The 23,232-nt window shown below is 26.1% G+C and overlaps 4 protein-coding genes across 5 annotated transcripts; all 4 read left to right on the top strand.

Moving 5' to 3' along the window:
• The first annotated feature begins 39 nt into the window (after positions 1–39).
• On the top strand, positions 40–2,491 carry LOC126849854 (chymotrypsin-2-like). The gene is made up of 4 exons (XM_050592144.1): positions 40–121; positions 422–738; positions 1,223–1,471; positions 1,935–2,491. The coding sequence occupies exons 1-4, from the start codon at positions 79–81 to the stop codon at positions 2,082–2,084; spliced, it is 759 nt and encodes a 252-aa protein (XP_050448101.1). The 5' UTR covers positions 40–78; the 3' UTR covers positions 2,085–2,491.
• A 2,076-nt stretch (positions 2,492–4,567) lies between these two features.
• LOC126850100 (odorant receptor coreceptor-like) lies at positions 4,568–6,891 on the top strand. The gene is made up of 5 exons (XM_050592738.1): positions 4,568–4,925; positions 5,272–5,371; positions 5,982–6,101; positions 6,249–6,404; positions 6,838–6,891. Exons 1-5 carry the CDS (start codon positions 4,582–4,584, stop codon positions 6,889–6,891), a joined length of 774 nt encoding a protein of 257 aa, XP_050448695.1. The 5' UTR covers positions 4,568–4,581.
• A 2,079-nt stretch (positions 6,892–8,970) lies between these two features.
• Positions 8,971–16,813, top strand: LOC126850098 (odorant receptor 43a-like). 2 transcript variants are annotated; one of them, XM_050592735.1, is made up of 6 exons: positions 8,971–9,065; positions 9,187–9,655; positions 10,005–10,104; positions 10,721–10,840; positions 10,977–11,132; positions 16,753–16,813. In XM_050592735.1, the coding sequence occupies exons 1-6, from the start codon at positions 8,987–8,989 to the stop codon at positions 16,804–16,806; spliced, it is 978 nt and encodes a 325-aa protein (XP_050448692.1). In that variant the 5' UTR covers positions 8,971–8,986; the 3' UTR covers positions 16,807–16,813. The 2 variants fall into 2 exon arrangements, with proteins under 2 accessions (XP_050448692.1, XP_050448691.1); XM_050592734.1 differs by lacking the exon at positions 16,753–16,813 and adding an exon at positions 11,583–11,698.
• A 1,820-nt stretch (positions 16,814–18,633) lies between these two features.
• LOC126849559 (uncharacterized) lies at positions 18,634–21,365 on the top strand. The gene is made up of 7 exons (XM_050591505.1): positions 18,634–18,688; positions 18,887–19,156; positions 19,285–19,753; positions 20,100–20,199; positions 20,472–20,612; positions 20,761–20,916; positions 21,312–21,365. Exons 1-7 carry the CDS (start codon positions 18,658–18,660, stop codon positions 21,363–21,365), a joined length of 1,221 nt encoding a protein of 406 aa, XP_050447462.1. The 5' UTR covers positions 18,634–18,657.
• The last annotated feature ends 1,867 nt before the right edge of the window (positions 21,366–23,232 follow it).

The raw sequence follows: 23,232 nt of genomic DNA on the forward strand, positions 1-23,232 counted from the left end.
CGTATATATAAACTGTGATGAAAGTGTTGCGTAGGATCTTTGAAATTTTCTCCAGACCACGTTTTTACGGTGCTCGCAATGTTACGACTCACATGGATTCTGATTTTCATCGCCGCTAGCGGTGAGTGATATTTTATTGATGTATCACTATATATATATATATATATTACATATAATTTAATAATTAAAAAAGCAAATTAATTGCACGTATTTGAAAATTAAACTTTTTAATTTATATCGCGTGTAAAATAAAATAAAATTGTTAACACGCACACACTCTCTCTCTCTCTCTCTCTCTCTCTCTCTCTTTCTCTTTCCCTTTTTCTTTTTTCTCTCTCTTTCTCTTTCTTTATCTAACAATAAGAAACAATAATGTTCATCTTGACGAGAGAAAAAAATGGCTAATCAATATTCGTACCAGGTATCAATGCTGAGGAAGCCCAAGATAATGATGGCGATGTTGATATCAGCAAATATCCATATCTCGCGTTGATTAGAAGGAACGGCAAACCCGTTTGTAGCGGTGTGATACTCGACGAATATCACATCCTCACGTCAGATAGATGCGTTCCTCCATTCGAACATGTTTGGAACGTTATGAACTCTATATACGTGACCTGCGGTACGAGCAGCCTTAAACCCAGCGGCAAAAGTATTTTTGTAAAGGAAATGTTCTCGCAAAATCATTTCGTTAATCCAGTTGAGAATCCCTTCACGAGCGGCCTTGGTGTGCTTAAGGTACATTTATGCTTTAATTAGTTTACATTTATTTTAATTAAAATATATAAATAAAATATATATTTATATATCTTAATAGATTTTTACACACTTAATAGATTTTTTGTTTCTGATACTTAAGTATATATATTTGTTCTGATACATGATATTAATTAAATATGCCAAAAGTATTTAATTTATAAAATATTTAATATTTAAATAAGTTATATAAGAATATATATATATATATATATATATATATATATATATATATATTCTTTCTCTCTTTTGTTTCAAGTAAAATACTAAAAATTATTGATTGACATTTTAATAACATTTAGTTGCTCAAATGTATGAAACATTTAAATGTAAAAAATTTTTCGATATTCTAGATCCGCTTGTAAACTCAAAAATTTTTACCTCTACTGCTCCTGAAAATCTTATATGTCTTTCGAGATATACGTATATCACAGATTATAATAATTGAATTGATGGTCTTTTGTAGCTCTCGGAACCGCTCCAGTTCGGAGAAAATGTGCAGCCGGTTGAACTATCTGAAACGGAAGTACCACTTGACGCGAAACTGCAAATGGTTGGGTGGATGGTGTCTGATCGTCAAGGGAAAAAGACGGCGCATCTCAAGAAAGTTACGTTAAATACTATAAAATCTCAAGAGTGCCAGCCTTTCCACAAGAAGAATCTTAGTAAGTCTGAATTCTGCACTCAGCCGGAACCCGAAGGCGAATTTTGCAAGGTAAGCGATTTGTAACGAAATATATATTGTTAAACATGAAATCGAAAATCTTTATATATCTTATATTTTTATTTTATAGAATTTAATTGCATCTTGTAGATATATTGTTCAAATATCGTGTTGTGTGTTGTTAATATCGATAAAGATCGGGCAATTGTGTATACGTTTAAAAAAAAGCATTTCACACAGTATTTTAGTACAATTTCTTTTTAATTAACTAAATTTATATTAATTAATGTTTATAATAATAATTAATATTAAATTAAAATAATAATTATAAAAGATAATTCTATTAAAATGTGTAATAAGAATCATAATATTATTTAATAGTCATGTATACATAATTTCAAAGTTTAAATGTGTGTGTATGTGCATTTATATGTAGGTGTGTGTGAAAGTTTAGCAAAGTAGGATTATCGGAATTAAATAATATTGATATTTAACATTAATAATTATTATCTAGGGTTTCAGCGGCAGTCCTTTAATTTACAAAGATAAACTTGTCGCTGTGACTACTTACGGTATTTCATGCAATAATACTCCGGTTCCGGATGTTCATGCCAGAATAGACGAAAATAATCGCGAATACCTGCGTGAGATTCTAGAAGGGTAAAGATTTTTCATCCTTTCCACATCGTTATTAATTCTTATTTTAAATACAAATTTTTGAAGACGAATGATAATTGCGAAGAATATTAAGAGAGAAATGATAAATTACAAACAACGCTGTACACTACGTTTGTATATATATGATAATAATTTCTAATAATATATTAAAAATGATGTTATTGATAAAAATTAATATATTCAAAAATATATATTTTATAAAAATTAAATTGCAAATTATATATTAAATATTGTCTAATTATGTAATATAATAAGATTACAATGATCGATATGTTACATAATTGTGTAACATATGATGATGCTTGATTTTTGTTTCTTTTATTTTACGTCAATTTTGAATAAATCACGCAAATTATATTATGTAAATACTTGCAATATTAAATAAAGATTATCTCTGTGCTATCAAAATGTCTGCTGCAAAATGATAAAAATGTAGTTTGTTCCTACTGTTATCATATCATGTTTCTTCGAACCAATCTCGTCCTTAACAATAGTCTGATAAATTCAAAAACAACAGAAATATTTAAATGTATTCTTTTAAACATCTTATAATAGTTACGTTATTTAAATCTAACTTATGATATGTATTAGATATGAAAATTTCGATTACGGGTCTTTACAAGAAATAATCCAAAAGTGATATTCACATTTGAATATATACGTAATCTATGATAGCATAATCATCTCCGATGAAAGACTCAAGCACTGGTAATATTCCTTATAGTATAGTCATCACTGGTAACATACACACACTGATAATCGTGCTCATTCACAGCTACAATCGAGTAATCTATAGTCTATTGTCTATAGACGAATGTGCAATTTTGTCGAGACGTGATGAAAAAACAATTGTTTATAGAAGTTAGAAGAGGATCGGCTCGGAAAACTTTCACGTCCCTTGTTGCATCACGCAGTTTTAATAAATCATTAACAAGAGGCGCACAACAGGATCGGTTTTACAATTCTTAGAAATGAAAGTGCAAGGACTGAGAGAGATAGGAAAAGAGAAAGAAAGAAGAGATTTTGTCTTTATCAAAGAAAGTCATTTCACGGATACAAGCAACGTACAAAATAAAACTGCTGTAAAGCGCTACTAAATAATTATCGATATAATAAATTAAATCTTTAAATTTTTATGATTCTATTTTTATGATTCTATATATATATTTAAATATATATAATTTTTTAAAATGAATCCTTCACGATCTATATATAATAAACAAAAACATAACAATTTAGTGTAACTTTAAATTTATTTTCCAATAATAATATTTTACTCAACGATTACAAATTTTATTTCCGCGGCCCTGTGTCTGTACTTTTCGTTCACATTGGTGCTAGTAATTTTCTCATAAACATCGTCCACCTTCTTATTACGGGCATTGTATTATTGATGTGCGACATGTACATCTGTAGAACACGGTATTAAGCGGAGTGAATTTTGTCGCACGCAACGATCTATCTCCCTAAAGAAGGATGAGAAAACTCTCAATCCTTTCACAGATCCCGATATGGATACATCAAAGCAAGCAGCATACGCAGGTGTTCTTTCTTCTTCGATTCATTTGATTAGATTAGATAAGTTCATCTTCTCATACAACAGATATATATATATATATATATATATATATATATATATATATATATATGTATATATTTTGAATTATAATGAGAAATTATTCCAAATACAAACTGAAATCAAGTGAGAACGTATCTTTGGAAGAATGAGTTGCTATACTTATCTTTCTAAAGTTTACATAGAATAATGCGATTTTTAGTATATACTTTGATCTAACGAGATTTGATATCTATATTCTGAAAATAGAAATACATAAATATAAATATTACGAGAAAAAAACTATATAAAAAAAAGTTGTACAAAGAAATTTTAATATATTATATATAGAATAAAATAATTTGATTTTAATAAAATTTTTTATTCCATCTTTTCTAAATATAATTGTAGATTATGAATGGGCCATCAAATTAAATCGGACCTGCTTAAGAATGTTGGGCATTTGGCCGGAAAATAATGAAACTAAATGGGAGAAATTAATGTTAAACGTACGCGTAATCGTTTTGCTAAATATAGGATTCTGGTTCTGTATTATTCCGAGTGTGCATTCTCTGCTTAGAATATGGGGCAATATGATGTCGATGATCGATAATTTGCAATACACTTTACCATGTACGATGGCAACGATAAAGTTTTTCATTATGTGGCAGAAAAAGGAAGGTATAAGTGAACGTATATCTCTGTGGATTATTATACTGAAAACACGATACGTATTTTATCTTAAACAATTAACAATGCAATTGTGCAACTGTGACGCATCCTTACATACTTATTATTCCTAGATATTCTATTGCTCCTAAACATGATTAAGCATGACTGGTTAAAGCAAAAAACTGTGCAGGAGAGGAACATTATGATAAAACGTGCGCGGCTCGCATGCATGCTCACGATATTCGGATATTTTATAATGTTTATGTCCTTTCTTTTGTTTACTGTTTTTCCTGTCTTCGGCATTTCAGTGAGATATTTGACGAATATAACGGATCCGGGTAGATTAATGCCATTACAAACATATTACGTTTATAATCAAGATAAAAGCCCGCTTTATGAAATAACTTACGCTCTGCAAATTATCGGTACATATATGATTGCGACTTCGTATACCGGTACTGATTGTTTTTTAAGTTTGCTGGTGTTTCATGTGTGTGGTCAGCTAGAGAATCTTAAAACGCGGATCATGGATCTCGATAAATTTCACAATTTCGAAAGCATTCTATCTCACAGCGTGCAGGAACATATACGTCTCATCAGGTTATTCATGATGTTTAAGCATCGATAATATTAAAGAAATTTTTTTTACTTTGCCTATAATGTAATATTACAGAATTTTGAAATGTTTTAATGTGACTAAATTTTTTTGCCACGCAATTAAAGAATATAAAGTTAATTTTTGGAAACTTATAATTAATGAATTATTTTTTGAAATACTTTTTATTAATAGAATAAAATATTGAAATTCTTTTTTAATTTCTAGAGTTATAAAAATTTTTTTATATAATCTCTTTGTCTCACGTTCATAAATATAATATAATAATATGATTAAAATATGATTAAAATACTCATTGATATTTTTTTGCTTGATAACTTTGTCTTACAGATCGATCAATATCATTGACAATATTTTTGCTTTGATGCTACTTGGAGCGCTCATTTATTTTGGCATATTATTTGCTTTTCAAGGTTTTTTAATTGTCAGTGTAAGTATTCTTCTTTAATTTGATTTGTGTATGTTTCTATTTTTTGCTAAAAAGAGAAAAAAAAAGGAAGAGAGAAAAAAGAAAGAAAGAAAAAAAAACTTTTTATGCGTTTTATGCATAATGGCATTCTCAAATATTTTATAAATCCTAGTTTTTAAATTATTTTAATATACATTTTAAAAAATATATTTTTTATACTTTTATTTTATCTTTTAAATATTAAGTATTAATTTTCATAATTTCAAAAATAATGTAAATATCAATTTTCAATTTTTAATATTTAATTTTATTATAATATTTTATTTAAAAATTATATACATATAAAAATTTTGATTTTCAATATTATTTTTAACATTATATTAATCTATTTTATAAATAAACAATGACTATGTATATATTCCTTATTTTAATATTGTATAAAATTGTTTTAACAATATTAATAATATAACATAAATTATATATAATTAATATAATTATAATTTATAACATTATATTAGTATAGAAAAGATAATTTCTTTTAAAAATTTAAATTTAAAATTGTGTTTAACAAACAATCTTTTTCACATTAGAAATAAAATAAAAATTAATTACATATACATCGTTCGTTTAGATGATAACTCAGCGTGGCGATATCTCTTTAGTACGTTTAATTTTTATGGTGACAGTATTTGTTAATGCGTTTGTCCATACATGCCTCTACTGCACTGTGGGAGAAATTTTGGTCGTTCAAGTAAGTATGATAGATTGTTGTTGGCTTATTACAAACATGGCAGAATACGAATTGTGCTATACGGGTAATTAAGATTTTTCGCCCAATATAGAATTTCGATTCATTTATCATGCAATTTTATGGCGTATAACCGCTTTGTTTATTAAGAGCAAAGGAATTTACGAGGCTGCATGCGAATGCAAGTGGTACACATTGGAGCCAAAAAAAGCTAAAAAACTATTGATTATAATGATTTACGCCAATAAACCGCTGTATCTTACCGCGGGAAAATTGTTCCCTATGACAATGGCCACTTTTTGTAATGTAAGTGAATTAAAATAACTTTATATTTAACATGTTATAAAAGAAATAGTGCAACAAAAATAAAATATATAAATCCAATATTTTAAATGACAAAATATTACTTTGACAAAATATGACTAAATTTATAATAATCTTATTTTTATGTTCTAAAAATTATGCATTCCTAAAAGATAACATATTTAAAAAAACATAATCAAAATAGCAAAGAGTAGAATTAAAATAAATTGTATATACTAATACTATCTAAATCAGCATTATGAAGAAAATATGAGAAACATTGAATTATTGAATTATTGAAATATTAAAATATTTAAATGTGTAGTAAAAGTTAAATTATATATCTTTAAAAATAAAAAAACAGAAATAATATTAATTATCATTATTGATTAAAATATGATTTCAATATTAATCATTTATATTATATGTGTTTTAGTTATTAAAGACATCGGGTGGTTATATATCGATCTTGCTGGCATATCAGGAATAAAAACAAGAAAGCTTTAATAATGTCTGATTTTGAAGTATTATAAAATATGACAAGAGTGATATGTTTATGTAATCAATATTTACATTAATGATAAATATTAATTTTACTTATAATGTTGTATATGCATTTTTGTAAACTCATCAATATACATTTACATGTTGTTGTATGATTTAAACATAATAGTTTAATTTTCTTTTTTTTTATAGAACATACGTATAGTGAACTCATCTTAATTTATTCCTCACAAATTAGTAAATTCATTGATTTATAGTAAACAGACAAAAATTATATAAAAAAGATAAATATACAATATATATATATATATATATATATATATATATATATATATATATATACATGTAGGATGTTCGATTTAATTTATTTTTGCCGATCTCGGAAACTATCAAAGCAAGACGAAAAATTCAAAAAGCCCCTTCATTGATCACTGCTCACTATGTATAATTGTCGCATTGTTTAATTCTAATTTATAATGTATACATCAAAATATATTTGCCTGTATAAAAAACGATCGAAGCATGAGATCCACATTTAGATATAATTTATGATAGTATGGTTATCTACGATGACGCGCACTGGTAATGGTATACATCAACTCGTCTATAGGCAAATGTGCAATTTTATCGAGACATGATAAAAAGAATAACTGTTTATAGAAGTTGGAAGAGGATCAGTTCGGAAAAGCTTTACATTCGTTGTTGCGCTTCGCAGTTTCAATGAATCATTAACGAGGAGCGCATAGCAGGATCGGTTTCATAAATTTCTAGCTAAAAATGAGCAAAAGTGCAAGAAGATCTCGTCCTTATCAAAGAAAGTTATTCCACGCACACAATTAATGTTCAAAATGAAACTGCGATAAAGCACGATTATCGATTTAATGAATTGAATTTTAATTTTATAATTATATGTGTATATATATATATATATATATATATATATATATATATATACATATTTTTTTTTAAATCTCTATTTTACGATCTGTATATAATAAGCAAAAACACACTAAATACTTAATTTTAACATGTTTTATTTTCATGCCGGCGTGCGGCCCTATGCCTATACTTTTTATACGCATTCGTGCTTTTAATTTTCTCATTACGAAAACCATGTAGCTATAAACATCGCCTACCTTCTTATTATGGTTATTGCATTATTGATGTGCGACATGTACATCTATAGAACACGGTTTTAAGCGAATTTTGTCGCACGCAACTATCTATCGTCACCCTAAGTGAAAGGGAGGAAGTTCTCAGTTCTGTCGCAGATGTCGATATGGATACATTAAAGCAAGCATACGAAGGTGTTCATTCTTCCTTGATTAAATTAGACCAATTCATCATCCGATATGGCAGATATATCCATACTTTGAGTTATTTTCCATACCACGAGATTATTGTAAATGCAAGTTGAAATTAAATGAAAACGTGTCTTTGGAAGAACGATTAACTATATATATATTTTTTTTAATTTACATAAAATGATGATGTTCTTTTATATATATATATATATATATATATATATATATATATATATAATTAATAATAACAATAATAATAATATCTGATTTTAAACGATATATACATATATATATATATATATATATATATATATATATATATATATGCCATTTTTTTATATTGAATATGTTTTATAATAACGTTATCTTTTAATGTAACAAGATATGTATCTAATCTCTGACAATGTAAATACTTAAAATAAATATAAATATTACGGAAAAAAAAACAAAGAAAAGAAAATACATGTATAAAAAAACGTATATAAAAAAATTTTAATCTTATATTGAAGATAATTTGATTTTAATAAAATTTTTTTATTCCATCTTTTTTTAAATATAATGTAGAATATTTTAAAAATATATGTAGATTATGAATGGGCCATCAAATTAAATCGGCCCTGCTTAAGAATATTGGGCATTTGGCCGGAAAATAATGAAACCAAATGGGAGAAATTAATGATAAACGTACGCGTAATCGTTTTGCTGAATATAGGATTCTGGTTTTGTATCATTCCGAGTGTACATTCTTTACTCAGAATATGGGGTAATATATTGTCGATGGTCGATAATCTGGAATACACTTTACCATCTATGATGGCAATGGTAAAGCTTTTCATTATGTGGCAGAAAAAGAAAGGTATAAGCGAATATAGATATATCTCTATAGATTATGTATACCGAAAACACGATATCTACTTTACCTAAAAAATAAGTACGTATCTGTGATGTACATATTCTTATACACTTATTGTTTCTAGATATTCTACCGCTTCTAAATATGATTAAGCATGACTGGTTGAAGCCAAAAAGTGTGCAGGAAAGGAACATTATGATAAAACGCGCGCGACTTGCGTGCATGATCACAATGTTCGGATATTTTATAATGTTTATCTCCGGTTTTTTTGTTATTATTTTACCTGTCTTCGGCATTTCAGTGAGATATTTGACGAATATAACGGATCCGGATAGATTAGTGCCATTACAAACATATTATTTTTATGATAGAGATAAAAGCCCGTTTTACGAAATAACTTACGCTCTGCAAATTGTCGGTATATATATAATTGCGACTTCGTATACTGGTACTGATTGTTTTTTAAGTCTGCTGGTGTTTCATGTGTGTGGTCAGCTAGAGAATCTTAAAACGCGGATCATGGATCTCGATAAATTTCACAATTTCGAAAGCATTCTATCTCACAGCGTGCAGGAACATATACGTCTCATCAGGTTATTCATGATGTTTAAGCATCGATAATATTAAAAAAATTTTTTTTTACTTTGTCTATAATGTAATATTACAGAATTTTGAAATGTTTTAATGTGACTAAATTTTTTTTTGCCACGCAATTAAAGAATATAAAGTTAATTTTTGAAAACTTATAATTAATAAATTATTTTTTGAAATGCTTTTTATTAATAGAATAAAATATTGAAATTCTTTTTTAATTTCTAGAGTTATAAAAATTTTTTTATATAATCTCTTTGTCTCACGTTCATAAATATAATATAATAATATGATTAAAATATAATTAAAATACTCATTGATATTTTTTTGCTTGATAACTTTGTCTTACAGATCGATCAATATCATTGACAATATTTTTGCTTTGATGCTACTTGGAGCGCTCATTTATTTTGGCATATTATTTGCTTTTCAAGGTTTTTTAATCGTTAGTGTAAGTGTTCTTCTTTAATTTGATTTGTTTCTATTTTTTGCTAAAAAGAGAAAAAAAAAGAAAAAAAGAGAAAGAGAGAAAAAAGAAAAAAAGACACAAAAAAACTTTTTATGCGTTTTATGCATAATGGCATACTCAAATATTTTATAAATTCTTGTTTTTAAATTATTTTAATATACATTTTTAAAAACATATTTTTTATATTTTTATTTTATCTTTTAAACATTAAATATTAATCTTCATAAATTCAAAAATAATGCAAATATCAATTTTTAATTATTAATATTTAATTTTATTGTAATATTTTATTTAAAAATTATATACATATATAAATTTTGATTTTCAATATTATTTTTAATATTATATTAATCAATTTTATAAATAAACAATGACTATGTATATATTCCTTATTTTAATATTGTATAAAATTGTTTTAACAATATTAATAATATAACATAAATTATATTTAATTAATATAATTATAATTTATAACGTTATATTAGTATAGGAAAGGTAATTTCTTTTAAAAATTTAAATTTAAAATTGTGTTTAAGAAACAATCTTTTTCACATTAGGAATAAATTAAAAATTAATTACATATACATCGTTCGTTTAGATGATAACTCAGCGTGGCGATATCTCTGTAGTACGTTTAATTTTTATGCTGACAGTGTTTGTTAATACGTTTGTCCATACATGCCTCTACTGCACTGTGGGAGAAATTTTGGTCGCTCAAGTAAGTATGATATAGGTTGTTGGCTTATTACAAACAGAATACGAATGGTGCTATATAATTAAGATTTTTCGCCCAATATAGAATTTCGATTGATTTAACATGCAATTTTATGGCGTATATCGCTTTGTTTGTCAAGTGCGAGGGAGTTTACAAGGCCGTATATGAGTGTAAGTGGTACACGTTGGAGCCGAAAAAAGCGAGCAACCTATTGATTATAATGATTTCCGCCAACAAACCGCTGTATCTTTCCGCGGGAAAGCTATTTCCTATGACAATGGCTACGTTTTGTAATGTAAGTAAGCTAAAACAACTTTATACGTATCTAACTTATTGTTAGTATAAAAAAATGCGATAAATATAAAATTATTATAAATTCAATATTCTCTTTGACATATGAATGAATCTATGACAATCTTATCTTTACTTTCTTAAAATTGTGCTTTCTTATAAGACAATACTTAAAGAATTATTCAATTAAATTAATTAATAATAAATTAATAATAAAATAATAATAAATTAATTAAATAATAAATTTTATATATTAATACTATATAAATTAAAAATATGGGAAACATTAAATATTGAATATTTAATTGTATAAATGAATATAAAAAATGGATTCTTTATCTTTATGAATATACAATATATTTATGAATATACAATCAAATAAAAATAAAATTAATTATCATTATTGTAAAAAATATTCTTTTAATATTTGTCACATATATTATATGTGTTTCAGTTGTTAAAGACATCGGGCGGTTATATATCTGTCTTACTGGCATATCGAGATTAAAAATGAAAAACTCCAACAATGTCTAAAATATTGCACGTGACAAAAGCAATATGCTTAATCGGTATTCATATTTGTTATGAGTACCGTTTACTTTTACTTATAATACTGTATGTGTACTTTTTTGTAAACGTGTCATTATGCATATACTAATGTCGTTATAATATTTATGATTTAAACAAAATAATTTTTTTTTTTTTTACATAAAACATATTTTCGATGAGTTTAATTTATTCCTAATTAGTAAAGTCATTGTGATTTATAATAAATGTACTTACTCTTAAAAAAACATGTTATATATTATCAATTAATTTACGAAATAATTTAAAGTAATTATCTAAAATATATGTTGTTATTTAAGTGGAAAAACAAAGAGCCAAAGCGCGGATATAGTGCGCTTATTATTGTTATTTAATAAATAAATGTGTATTTTTTTTAATGTATGTTTTGGATCATTTTCTGGATCTTTAGTGTGGATATAAATATATAAAGATTACATTAGAATTTTAAAATTCGATATATACAATATTTGTGATTGCAGTCAAATTTTAAATTAAAAACGATAATCAAAAAGGAAGACTTATTAAAATTCGCGTGGAGTTCGTAGAAATTAGTGAACAACATCCAAACGCCATCATGTATCTGTCGATACGTCGTTAATTCACAATATAATAAAAATATTTTTATTTTTCATACGTATTAAAGACAAGTTTGATATAAAAATTTATATCTGAATAAAATTATGTAAAATTATTTCTTAATATTCGAGTTTTCAACATACGCAATTTCTGCATGTCGACCACCGTTTAACATCTCAGAAATTCGAATATTATTATCTCATTTGAAAACAAGAAATTTGAGAATCTTAAAATGTCGAGAAGAGACCAATAGTTTTTTTTTTTTATTGTTTATCATATCATGTTTCCTCGAATCAACTTCGTCTTTTAAAATAATTTCGTAAATTCAAAAATGAGAAATATTTAAATGTATTTTTTAGACATTTCACTGCATATAATTGTTTTTAATTTTAATTTATGTTACCAAATACATCGAAAGATATTTACCTATATAAAAAATAATCAAAACGTGACATTCATACTTAAATATAATTTATGATAATATAATCATCTATGAAAGACCCACGTACTGATAATAATCTATGATAATATATATAGTCATCATCTCTGATAATAGAAGCGCACTGGTAATCGTACATATTCACAGTTATAGTCGAGGAGTCTATAGCCTATAATCTATAGTCAAACGTGCAATTTTCCTAAGACACGATGAAAGGACAACTGTTTATAGAAATTGAAGGAGAGTCAGCTCGAAAAACTTTTACATCCCTTGTTGCTCCACGCAGTTTCAATGAATCATTAATAAGAGGCGCACAGCAGGATCGGTTTAACAAATAGCTAGAAATAAGAAAAAGTGCAAGGAGAAAATGAATAGAAAAAGATCCCGCCTTTATCAAAGAAAGTCATTTCACGCACATAAGCAATGCTCAAGATAAAACTATGATGAAGCGCAACTAAACAATATAATAAATTAAAGAATTAAACGGTTAAATTTTCATGATTCTATTATATGTATATATTTAAATATATATAATTTTTAAAAATTAATCTTTTACTATCTACATATTGAACAAAAGCATAGCGTAACTTTATAAGATTCTTCGTAAGATTCTTAAATTTATTTTTCAGTAATAATTTTTTATTCCTCGATTACAAATTTTATATTGCGACCCTGCGTCTATACTTCGCGTTCGTATTACTAATTTCCTCATAAACATCGCCCACCTTCTTGTTATGAGCACTGCATTATTGATGTGCGACGTGTACATCTGTAGAACACGGTATTAAGCGTAAAGAATTTTGTCACACGCAACGATCTATCGCCTCCTTAAACGAGGAAAAAGCTCTCAATTTTTTCGCAGACGTTGATATGGATACATTAAAGCACACGGCATATGCAGGTGTTCATTCGTTCTCGATAATCTGATTCGAATAGATCAATTCGTCATACAGAATTTTATCAAGTTTTACAGAATTTAATACAAATTGAAATAAGGCGAAAACGTATCTTTAAAAAAACGATTCGCTATATTTATCTTTCTAAAGTTTGCATAGAATGATGATATTCTTTTACTCTTTTATATACATACGATTAATAATAATAATAATATCTGATTTTAATAAAATTTTTTTATCCCATTTTTTTTTTTTAATATAAACGCAGATTACAAATGGGCCATCAAATTAAATCGGACATGCTTAAGAATGCTGGGCATTTGGCCAAAGAATAATGAAACTAAATGGGAGAAACTAAGAACAAATGTACGCGTAATTGTTATGTTAAATATAGGACTCTGGTTTTGTATCATTCCGAGTGTGCATTCTCTACTCAGAATATGGGGCAATATAATGTCGATGGTCGATAATCTTGAATACACTTTACCATCTATAATGGCAACAATAAAATTTTTCATTATGTGGCAGAAAAAGAAAGGTATGAGAGAATATATATCTTTGTAAATTATGTATACCGAAAATGATATCTATTTTATCTCAAGAATAAGCACGCAACTGTGACGCACGTATACTTACATATACTTACTGTTTCTAGATATTCTACCGCTTCTAAACATGATTAAGCATGACTGGTTGAAGCCAAAAGCTATGCAAGAGAGAAATATTATGATAAAACGAGCGCGACTTGCGTGCGTGCTCACGATAATCGGATATTTTATAATGTTTATCTCTTTTCTTTTGTTTACTATTCTTCCTGTCTTCGGCATTTCAATGAGATATCTCTCGAATAAAACGGATCCGGGTAGATTGGTGCCGTTACAAACATATTACTTTTATGATCGAGATAAAAGTCCGTTTTATGAAATAACATATACCCTACAAGCTATCGGCATATTTATGTTTGGCGCTGTATATACCGGTACAGATTGTTTTTTAAGTCTGTTGGTCTTTCACGTTTGTGGTCAGCTGGAGAATCTCAAGGCGCGCATCATCGATCTCGCTAAATTTAACAATTTCGAAAATGTTTTATCTCACAGCGTACAGGATCATATACGTCTCATCAGGTTATTTATTAGTTTAAGCAGTGATAATATTAAAGAATTTTTATTCCTTTTTATTTTTCCTATAATATAGTATTGTAAAATTTTGAAATATTTTAATGTCACTAATTTCTTTTGTCATACAAAATTAAAGAATATATAAAGTTAATTTACAAAAAATTGAAACAATTAATAAATTTTTTTTAAATGCCTTATATTAGTAGAATAAAATAATGAAATTCTTTTTTAATTTAACAGTTATAAAAACTTTTATATTCCACTTTTATACTTCCTCTTTTTTGCATAAAAATAATAATGTAATAATATGATTAAAATACTCTTTGATATTATATTTTTTGCTTGATAACTTTCTCTTACAGATCGATCAATATCATTGATAATATATTTGCTTTGATGTTACTTGGGGCGCTTTTTTATTTTGGCATATTATTTGCTTTTCAAGGTTTTTTAATTGTTAGTGTAAGTATTCTTTTTTAACTTGATTTGCTTTCTTCTTATTTTCGATAGAGAGAAAAGATTCAGAAAGAAAAAGAAGGAAAAAAATTATTATATGTTTTATATATACATAATAGCATTGTTATATAATTAATTCTAATTTTTAAAGATACGTTTTTAACAATTATATTTAAAAACATATTTTTTATACTTTTATTTTATCTTTTAAAAATAAATATTTATTTTTAAAAATTTAAAAATAATATATTAAATTTTGATTTTAAATATTTAATTTAATTTTTTTTCAAAAAACAACCATATATATATATATATATATATATATATATATATATAATAAAGAAAAATATGTACATAGTACACGCAAACTCATATAAATTTTAAGATTTTTAATATTATTCTTAATAAAAATTACATTGATCTATTTTATAAATAAACAATAACTATGTACATATTTTTCTTTATTTTAAAATTATGTAAAGATGTTTTAATAATAATAATAATATAACATATTATATATAATTTATTATAATATATAATTATTATATAATTAATATATTCATATATAATATCCTATTAATAGAAGACACTTTTTTTTTAAGAATTAAAACTCATAATTGTGAAGAGAACAATTTTCTTCACATTGGAAATAAAATAAAAATTAATTACATATATATCGATTTTTATTCATTTGTTTAGATGATAACTCACTATGGTGATATCTCTGAACTACGTTTAATTTTTATCATGCTAGTGTTTATTACCACGTTTGCACACACATGCCTTTATTGCACCGTAGGAGAAATTTTGGTCGCGCAAGTAAGTACGAAATGTCTCGTTATGGCTTATTATAAATGACACAAGACGAAATGAAAAGCTAACTCATATAGCATAGAACATTGCAACAATATTGTTACCGTGCTGCTACAATGTTCTGTACTATATAGGTAATTAAAATTTTTTCGTCCGAATTAAAATCTCGATTGATTTAGAACTTGATTTAACACGTAATTTTATGACATATGATCACTTCGTTTATCAAGTACGAAGGAGTTTACGAAGCTGCATGCGAATGCAAGTGGTACACATTGGAGCCAAAAAAAGTGAAAAAACTATCGATTATAATGATTTATGCCAGCAAATCTCTGCATCTTACCGCGGGAAAATTGTTCCCTATGACAATGGCTACTTTTTGTAATGTAAGCAAGCTAAAACAACTTTATACCAATTTAACTTGTTATAAAAAATTATTACAAGAAAAATAAACTGTATAAATTTAATATTTTCTTCGACAAAGTACGGATGAATCTATAACAATCTTATATCATTTAAAGAACAGAATAATTGAAATAAATTTTATATACTAATATTACATAAATTATGATTAAAAATATAAGAAACATTAAATAATGAGTAGTTAATCGTTGTATTCTTCAATATATATTCTTCAAAATTGCATAAAATATAAAAATAAATAATCTATTAATAATATATAAACATAATGTTAATATATATCATCATCAATATTAATTAATCTTTTAATATTTGTCATAAATATTATATATGTTTTAGTTGTTAAAGACATCGGGCGGTTATATATCAATCTTGCTGGCATATCGGGAATAAAAATGAGAAAACTTCGACAATATCTGAGGTATTGCAAACCTATGATAAGAGTAGTATGTTTACACAGACAATATTCATTTTCGATAAATATTATAGTTTCACTTATATAATACTGTATATGCATATTTTTATAAACATCAGTATGCACTTCGTTGTTGTATTATTTATAATTTAAACGTAATAGTTTTCCTTTTTTTTCATAAAATGTATATAATGGACACATCTTAATTTATTCTTTACAAATTATTAAATTTATTGATTTATAACAAATAAGTATTTATATATCTATATATCTATATCTACAAATAAATATCTATATCTACAAATAAGTATCTATATGCCTATATGTTAGAATTTTCGTTGAATATTTATTTACAGACCCAACGAGAGAGAAAGAAAGAGAAACTTGATAAAAAATGCCATATTTTCACAAGATTATTTTTTTTATCACGAAAAAGAGTCTCTTTACTGCTAAGATTAATAAAAATAAAGATTAATAAAAAATTATACAATTTATAAATTTAACGTAATTTAAAGTGAAGAATAAAATTTATCCTTATTACATTTGTAAAATGAAAATTTCGTAAACTATTATTATTATTTTTCTCTTTTAAGCATTTAAGTATCAAAAGGAATTTATGTAATTTTCATAAATCAAAAAAAAAAAGGATATATATGGCCATATTTTTCGCAAATAAATTTCATTATATTTTTCTATTAAAATGAAAAAAAAATTTAATCCATTAATATATCATATGAGTTTTATTTCTCTTAAAAAATATAAAAATATAACGTCAAGTAATAATACTAAATTAATTTACATTAATACTTTCTTACAAATCTTAAGAATATCTAAAGCTTTCTTTTAGACATCAAACTGTATAAATGTCGCATTATTTAATTCTAACTTATGATATACATATGCATGACGTATCAAAACATACTTGCCCATATAAACAACAATCGAAGCGTGACATTCACATTTAGATATAATCTATAATAATGTAGTCATCTCTATGATGAAAGACCCAAGCACTGGTAATATTCTATAATAGTATAATCATTTCTGGTGATACATACAATGGTAATCGTGCATATTCACAACTATGGTTGACTAGTGTATAGTCTATAGTCTGTCTATAGTCGAAAAATTTCGCCGAGCCATGATGATAGAACAATTGTTTATGAAGTTGGAGAAGGATCAGCTCGAAAAACTTTCATCTCTTGTTGCGCCATGCAGTTTCAATAATTCATTAACAAGGGGCGCACAGCAGGATCGGTTTCATAAATTTCTAGCTAAAAATGAGCGAAAGTACGAAGAGAGAAAGAGAGAAGAGATCTCGTCCTATCAACGAAAGTCATTACGCGGACACAAGCACGTTCAAAATAAAACTGCGGTAAAACTTTAGACAATTATGGATAAAAAAAAATTAAACTTTAAAATTTTTATGATATATTATTTCTATTTTATATACTTATATATATCTTTAAATATCAATATTTTATGATTTATATATAATAAGCATAGTACGCAATTTAGCATAACTATAATAATATAAATTTATTTTCAAGTAATAATTTTTTTTTAGTCCGCGATTACAAATTTTATTTTCGCGTGCGGCCCTGTGTCTATATTTCTCATTCGAATTTCTGCTATTAATTTCCTCTTAAACATCGCCCACCTTCTTGTTACGGACATTGCATTATTGATGTGATTGCATTATTGATGACACATATACATCTGTAGAACAAGGTATTAAGCGTAGCAAATTTTATCGCACGCAACGATCCACAGCTTCTCTAACAATAAACGAGGGTGAGAAAGCTCTTAGTCTCTTCGCAGACACCAATATGAATATATCAAAGCACACAGCATACGCAGGTATACTTTCTTCCTTGATTGATCAGACAAGCTCATCCTCTCATACAACACGTACATGCATACTTTGAGTTATAACAAAAATTATTTTAAATGCAAATTAAAATCAAGCAAAAACATATTTTTGGAAGATAAGTTATATTTATTTGATTTTTAATGAAACTTTTTTATCCCACTTTTCTTTTTTAAATATAAGTGCAGATTATGAATGGGCCATTAAATTAAATCGGACCTGCTTGAGAATGTTGGGCATTTGGCCGAAAAATAATGAAAGTAAATGGGAGAAATTAAGGACAAATATACGCGTAATCGTTATGTTGAATATAGGCTTCTGGTTCTGTATCATACCGAGTGTGCATTCTCTACTGAAAATATGGGGCAATATGATGTCAATGATCGATAATCTACAATACACTTTACCATTTATAATGGCAACAATAAAGTTTTTTATTATGTGGCAAAAAAAGAAAGGTATAAACAAGCATATATCTCTGTACAATATATACGTCAAACATATTTTCTTTCTCGATATCTATTTTATTTCAAAAATAAGCACGTAATTATGACTTATATATAGTTCATATACTTACTAATTCTAGATATTTTACCGCTTTTAAACATGATTAAGTGCGATTGGTTGAAGCCAAAGACTATGCAAGAGAGAGACATTATGATAAAACGAGCGCGACTCGCGTGCATGCTCACGATATTTGGATATTTTGTAATGTTGATATCCGTTCTTTTGTGTACGATTCTTCCTATCTTCGGCATTTCAATAAGATATCTGACTAATAAAACGGATCCGGGTAGATTGGTGCCGATACAAACATATTACTTTTATGATCGAGATAAAAGCCCACTTTATGAGATAACTTACGTTCTGCAAACTGTCGGAATGTCTATATTTGCCACTGTATACACTGGTACTGACTGTTTCTTAAGTGTGCTAGTCTTTCATGTATGTGGTCAGCTGGAGAATCTCAAGGCGCGCGTCATCGATCTCGATAAATTTAACAATTTCGAAAGCGTTCTATCTCATAACATACGGGATCATATACGTCTCATCAGGTTATTCATCATGTTTAAGCATTGATAATATCAAAGAATTTTTTGCTTTCTTTTACTTTGCCTATAATATAGTACCTATTGTAAAATTTTGAAATGTTTCAATGTCACTTAATTTTTTTTTAGCCATATAAAATTAAAGAATAAATATGAAGTTAATTCACAAAAAATTGAAACAATTTATGAATTTTTTTTTTTAATGTCCTATATCCAGTACAGATAAAAAATTATTTTTTAATTTAACAGTTATAAAAATTATAAAATCTCTCTTTTAAACTCGTAAAAATAATATAATGAAATGATTAAATTACTCATTGATATTGTTTTGCTTGATAACTTTCTCTTACAGATCGATCAATATCATCGATAATATATTTGCTTTGATGTTGCTTGGAGCGCTCTTTTACTTTGGCATACTATTTGCTTTTTATGGTTTTTTATTCGGTACTGTATGTATTCTTTTCTAACTTAATTTGTAGATATTTAATAAATCATATATATTTAACAGATATATTTTTAGTTATATTTAATAAAATAATTTTTATATATATTTTTAAATTTTAAATAGTAATTTTTTAAAATATTAAGAGAAAACGTAAAAATAAATTTTAAATTTTAACTTTACTTTTATTTTGAGTTTTGGAGAGAAAATACCTTGTAACACTTTAAAAACATTACACTTGTGAAACATTTTATATACTGATCTTCATTCATCTGTTAGGTAATAACTCAGCATCGCAATGTCTCTACCACATCTCTACCAATATCTGTACCACGTTTAATTTTCATCATAACAACATTTGTTAATATATTTGCACACACGTGTTTCTACTGCATCGTAGGAGAAATGTTGGTTACGCAAGTAAGTAAGATATGACTTAATTTTGGCTTATTACAAATACAGAAAAATAATATAAATTGTGATGCTAATTAAGATTTTCTCACCCAATAAACAGTCTTGATTGATTTAACATGCAATTTCATTGCGTATGATCGCTCTGTTCATTAAGTGCAAGGGAGTTTACGAAGCCACATGCCAGTTCAAGTGGTACACGCTGCAGCCGAAAAAAGCAAGAAATCTATTGATTATAATGATTTGCGCCAACAAACCGCTGTATCTTACCGCGGGAAAGCTATTCCCTATGACAATGGCTACTCTTTGTAATGTAAGCGAGTTAAATAATTTTACACGTATCTAACTTGGTATAAAAAAAATATTGCAACAAATAAATTTATCACAAATTCAATATTTTCTTTGACAAAATATAAATGAATATATGACACTTTTATCTTTACTTTCTTAAAATTGTGCATTCATATAATGTAAAATTTAAAGAATGATAAAATTAAAATAGATTGAACATACTAATATTATATAAATTAGCGTTAAAAATATGGAGGACATTAATATGATGAGTTTATTTAATCATATAAATGAGTATTAAAAGGTAGATTATATATCTTTAAAAATATACAAAAAAAAAACAGAAATAAAATTAATTATCATTATTGATTAAAATATATTTTCAATATTTATCATATATATTAACATGCGTTTCAGTTATTAAAGACATCGGGCGGTTATATATCGGTCTTGCTGGCACATCGGGAATAAAAACGGAAAATTCCAACAATGTCTCAAACATTGTAGAACAAGAGTAATATGTTTATGTAATCAGTATTAATATTTGCGATAAGTATTACTTTTTCTTATAATATTCTACATGCACTTTTTTATAAACCCATCAATATGTATTTTAATGTCATTATAATATTTTATTTAAACAAGAAATAGTGTTTCCTTTTTTATAAAATATATTTACAATGAATGCGTTTTAATTTATTCCTCATATTAATATATATATATATATATATATATATATATATATATATATATATAAAGTTATGATTAGAACAGATATATTTACTCTTTATAAATCGATTCCTCGCAATATTGGAAATAAAAAGTTATAAGGATAAAATAACTAGAAATTGAATGATTTACAAAATATTTTATATTTTAATTTAATATAATATTTTACATAAACTGTAAAATATCTTGTAAAATATTCATTTTTTGATTATGTTGTCTCTTTTAATACTTTTATGTACAAAATAATGAGAGGAATGAATAAAAACAAAAAACGCATTATTATTAATAAGCACATAGTACATCTTCTTCTATAAATTATTATTATAATTATTAAAAACGCTGGTGGTAATATATTATTTATGCGTATCTCGTGTATGAACGAAAGATCTTTAGAAAAGTTCTAGTACAACATTAATATCTTGATATCTATGTTATTTTTTATAATATAAAAATAATTTATCTATGTGTCAGCATATTAGTATTTTGATTATGATAAAGATTTATTCGATAAATATCTTTATCTCAGTATATTTAAATAGAATATAAATATATGTTTCCGGAGAAAGAAGAAAGGAAAAAAAATGTTAAAAATCTCTTTTTCGTACGTAATGAAAATGATTAGCTAATTATTTTTATATATTAGAATATTATTATCTTATTCAAGAATAAGAAATTTGAAAATCTTAAAATATAATGATAGAAAACAGTATATGGGTAGCTCTCTTACTATTTATCATATCATGTCTGAATCAATTTCGTCCTGAACAATAGTAAATTCAAAAATAGATAAGATACAAAAATTTAAATGTATTTTCTTAGATATCTCATTATGTTTATAATAGTAGTTATTTAATTTTAATTTATAGTATGTAGCAGATTTTGAAAAGTACTTGCCCGTATAAGAAAAAATAAAAATATAATACACACAAATATTACACATATTTATTATTAGATATAATCTATGATGGTATAATTATCTCCGGTGGAAGACGTACGAACTAATATTGTATAATAATATAGTCATAGTCAAGGTGACATACACGCACTGGTAACGCACAGCTATAATCTATAGTGTATAGTCGAACGTGCACTTTCGCCGAGACGTGATGAAAGAACAACTGTTCATAAAAGTTTATAGGAGGAGGAGGAGCATCAGTTTGCAAAACTTTCATCGCTTGTTGCGCTAAGGAATGAATTAATAAGGGGCATACAGCAGGACCAGTTTCACAAATTTCTAGTAGGAGATGAAAGAAAGAAGAGAGATATCGTCCTTATGAAAAAAAATTATTTTATGCACACAAGATACAAAATAAAATTACAATAAAAAATTTATTATATAGACAATTATCGATATAATAAATTAAATTTTTAAATTATATGTATATATATGTATAGAAAATTTTCAAAAATCGATCTTTTACGATCTATATATAATAAGCAAAAACATAGTACGCAACTTAATTGTAACTTTAAAGCTTATTTTTCAATAATAATTTTTCAGTTTACTAGTAGTTTTATTTCCTCGTACGGCTCTGTGTCTATACATCTTGTTCGCATTCGTGCTAATAATTTTATTATTGAACCATTTTATCACGTGAACCATGTGCGG

Source organism: Cataglyphis hispanica, chromosome 5, assembly GCF_021464435.1.
Source record: "Cataglyphis hispanica isolate Lineage 1 chromosome 5, ULB_Chis1_1.0, whole genome shotgun sequence".
Classification (NCBI taxonomy): domain Eukaryota; kingdom Metazoa; phylum Arthropoda; class Insecta; order Hymenoptera; family Formicidae; genus Cataglyphis; species Cataglyphis hispanica.

Coding starts and splice junctions, on each gene's coding strand:
- LOC126849854 (XM_050592144.1), top strand. CDS start 79: ATGTTACGACTCACATGGATTCTGATTTTCATCGCCGCTAGCG. Junction 739..1,222: donor GCGGCCTTGGTGTGCTTAAG/GTACATTTATGC, acceptor GGTCTTTTGTAG/CTCTCGGAACCGCTCCAGTT. Junction 1,472..1,934: donor CCGAAGGCGAATTTTGCAAG/GTAAGCGATTTG, acceptor ATTATTATCTAG/GGTTTCAGCGGCAGTCCTTT.
- LOC126850100 (XM_050592738.1), top strand. CDS start 4,582: ATGTTTATGTCCTTTCTTTTGTTTACTGTTTTTCCTGTCTTCGGCATT. Junction 4,926..5,271: donor GAACATATACGTCTCATCAG/GTTATTCATGAT, acceptor TTTGTCTTACAG/ATCGATCAATATCATTGACA. Junction 6,405..6,837: donor CAATGGCCACTTTTTGTAAT/GTAAGTGAATTA, acceptor TATGTGTTTTAG/TTATTAAAGACATCGGGTGG.
- LOC126850098 (XM_050592735.1), top strand. CDS start 8,987: ATGGTCGATAATCTGGAATACACTTTACCATCTATGATGGCAATGGTA. Junction 9,656..10,004: donor GAACATATACGTCTCATCAG/GTTATTCATGAT, acceptor TTTGTCTTACAG/ATCGATCAATATCATTGACA. Junction 10,105..10,720: donor AAGGTTTTTTAATCGTTAGT/GTAAGTGTTCTT, acceptor TCGTTCGTTTAG/ATGATAACTCAGCGTGGCGA.
- LOC126849559 (XM_050591505.1), top strand. CDS start 18,658: ATGAATATATCAAAGCACACAGCATACGCAG. Junction 20,200..20,471: donor ATGGTTTTTTATTCGGTACT/GTATGTATTCTT, acceptor TTCATCTGTTAG/GTAATAACTCAGCATCGCAA. Junction 20,613..20,760: donor GAGAAATGTTGGTTACGCAA/GTAAGTAAGATA, acceptor CTGTTCATTAAG/TGCAAGGGAGTTTACGAAGC.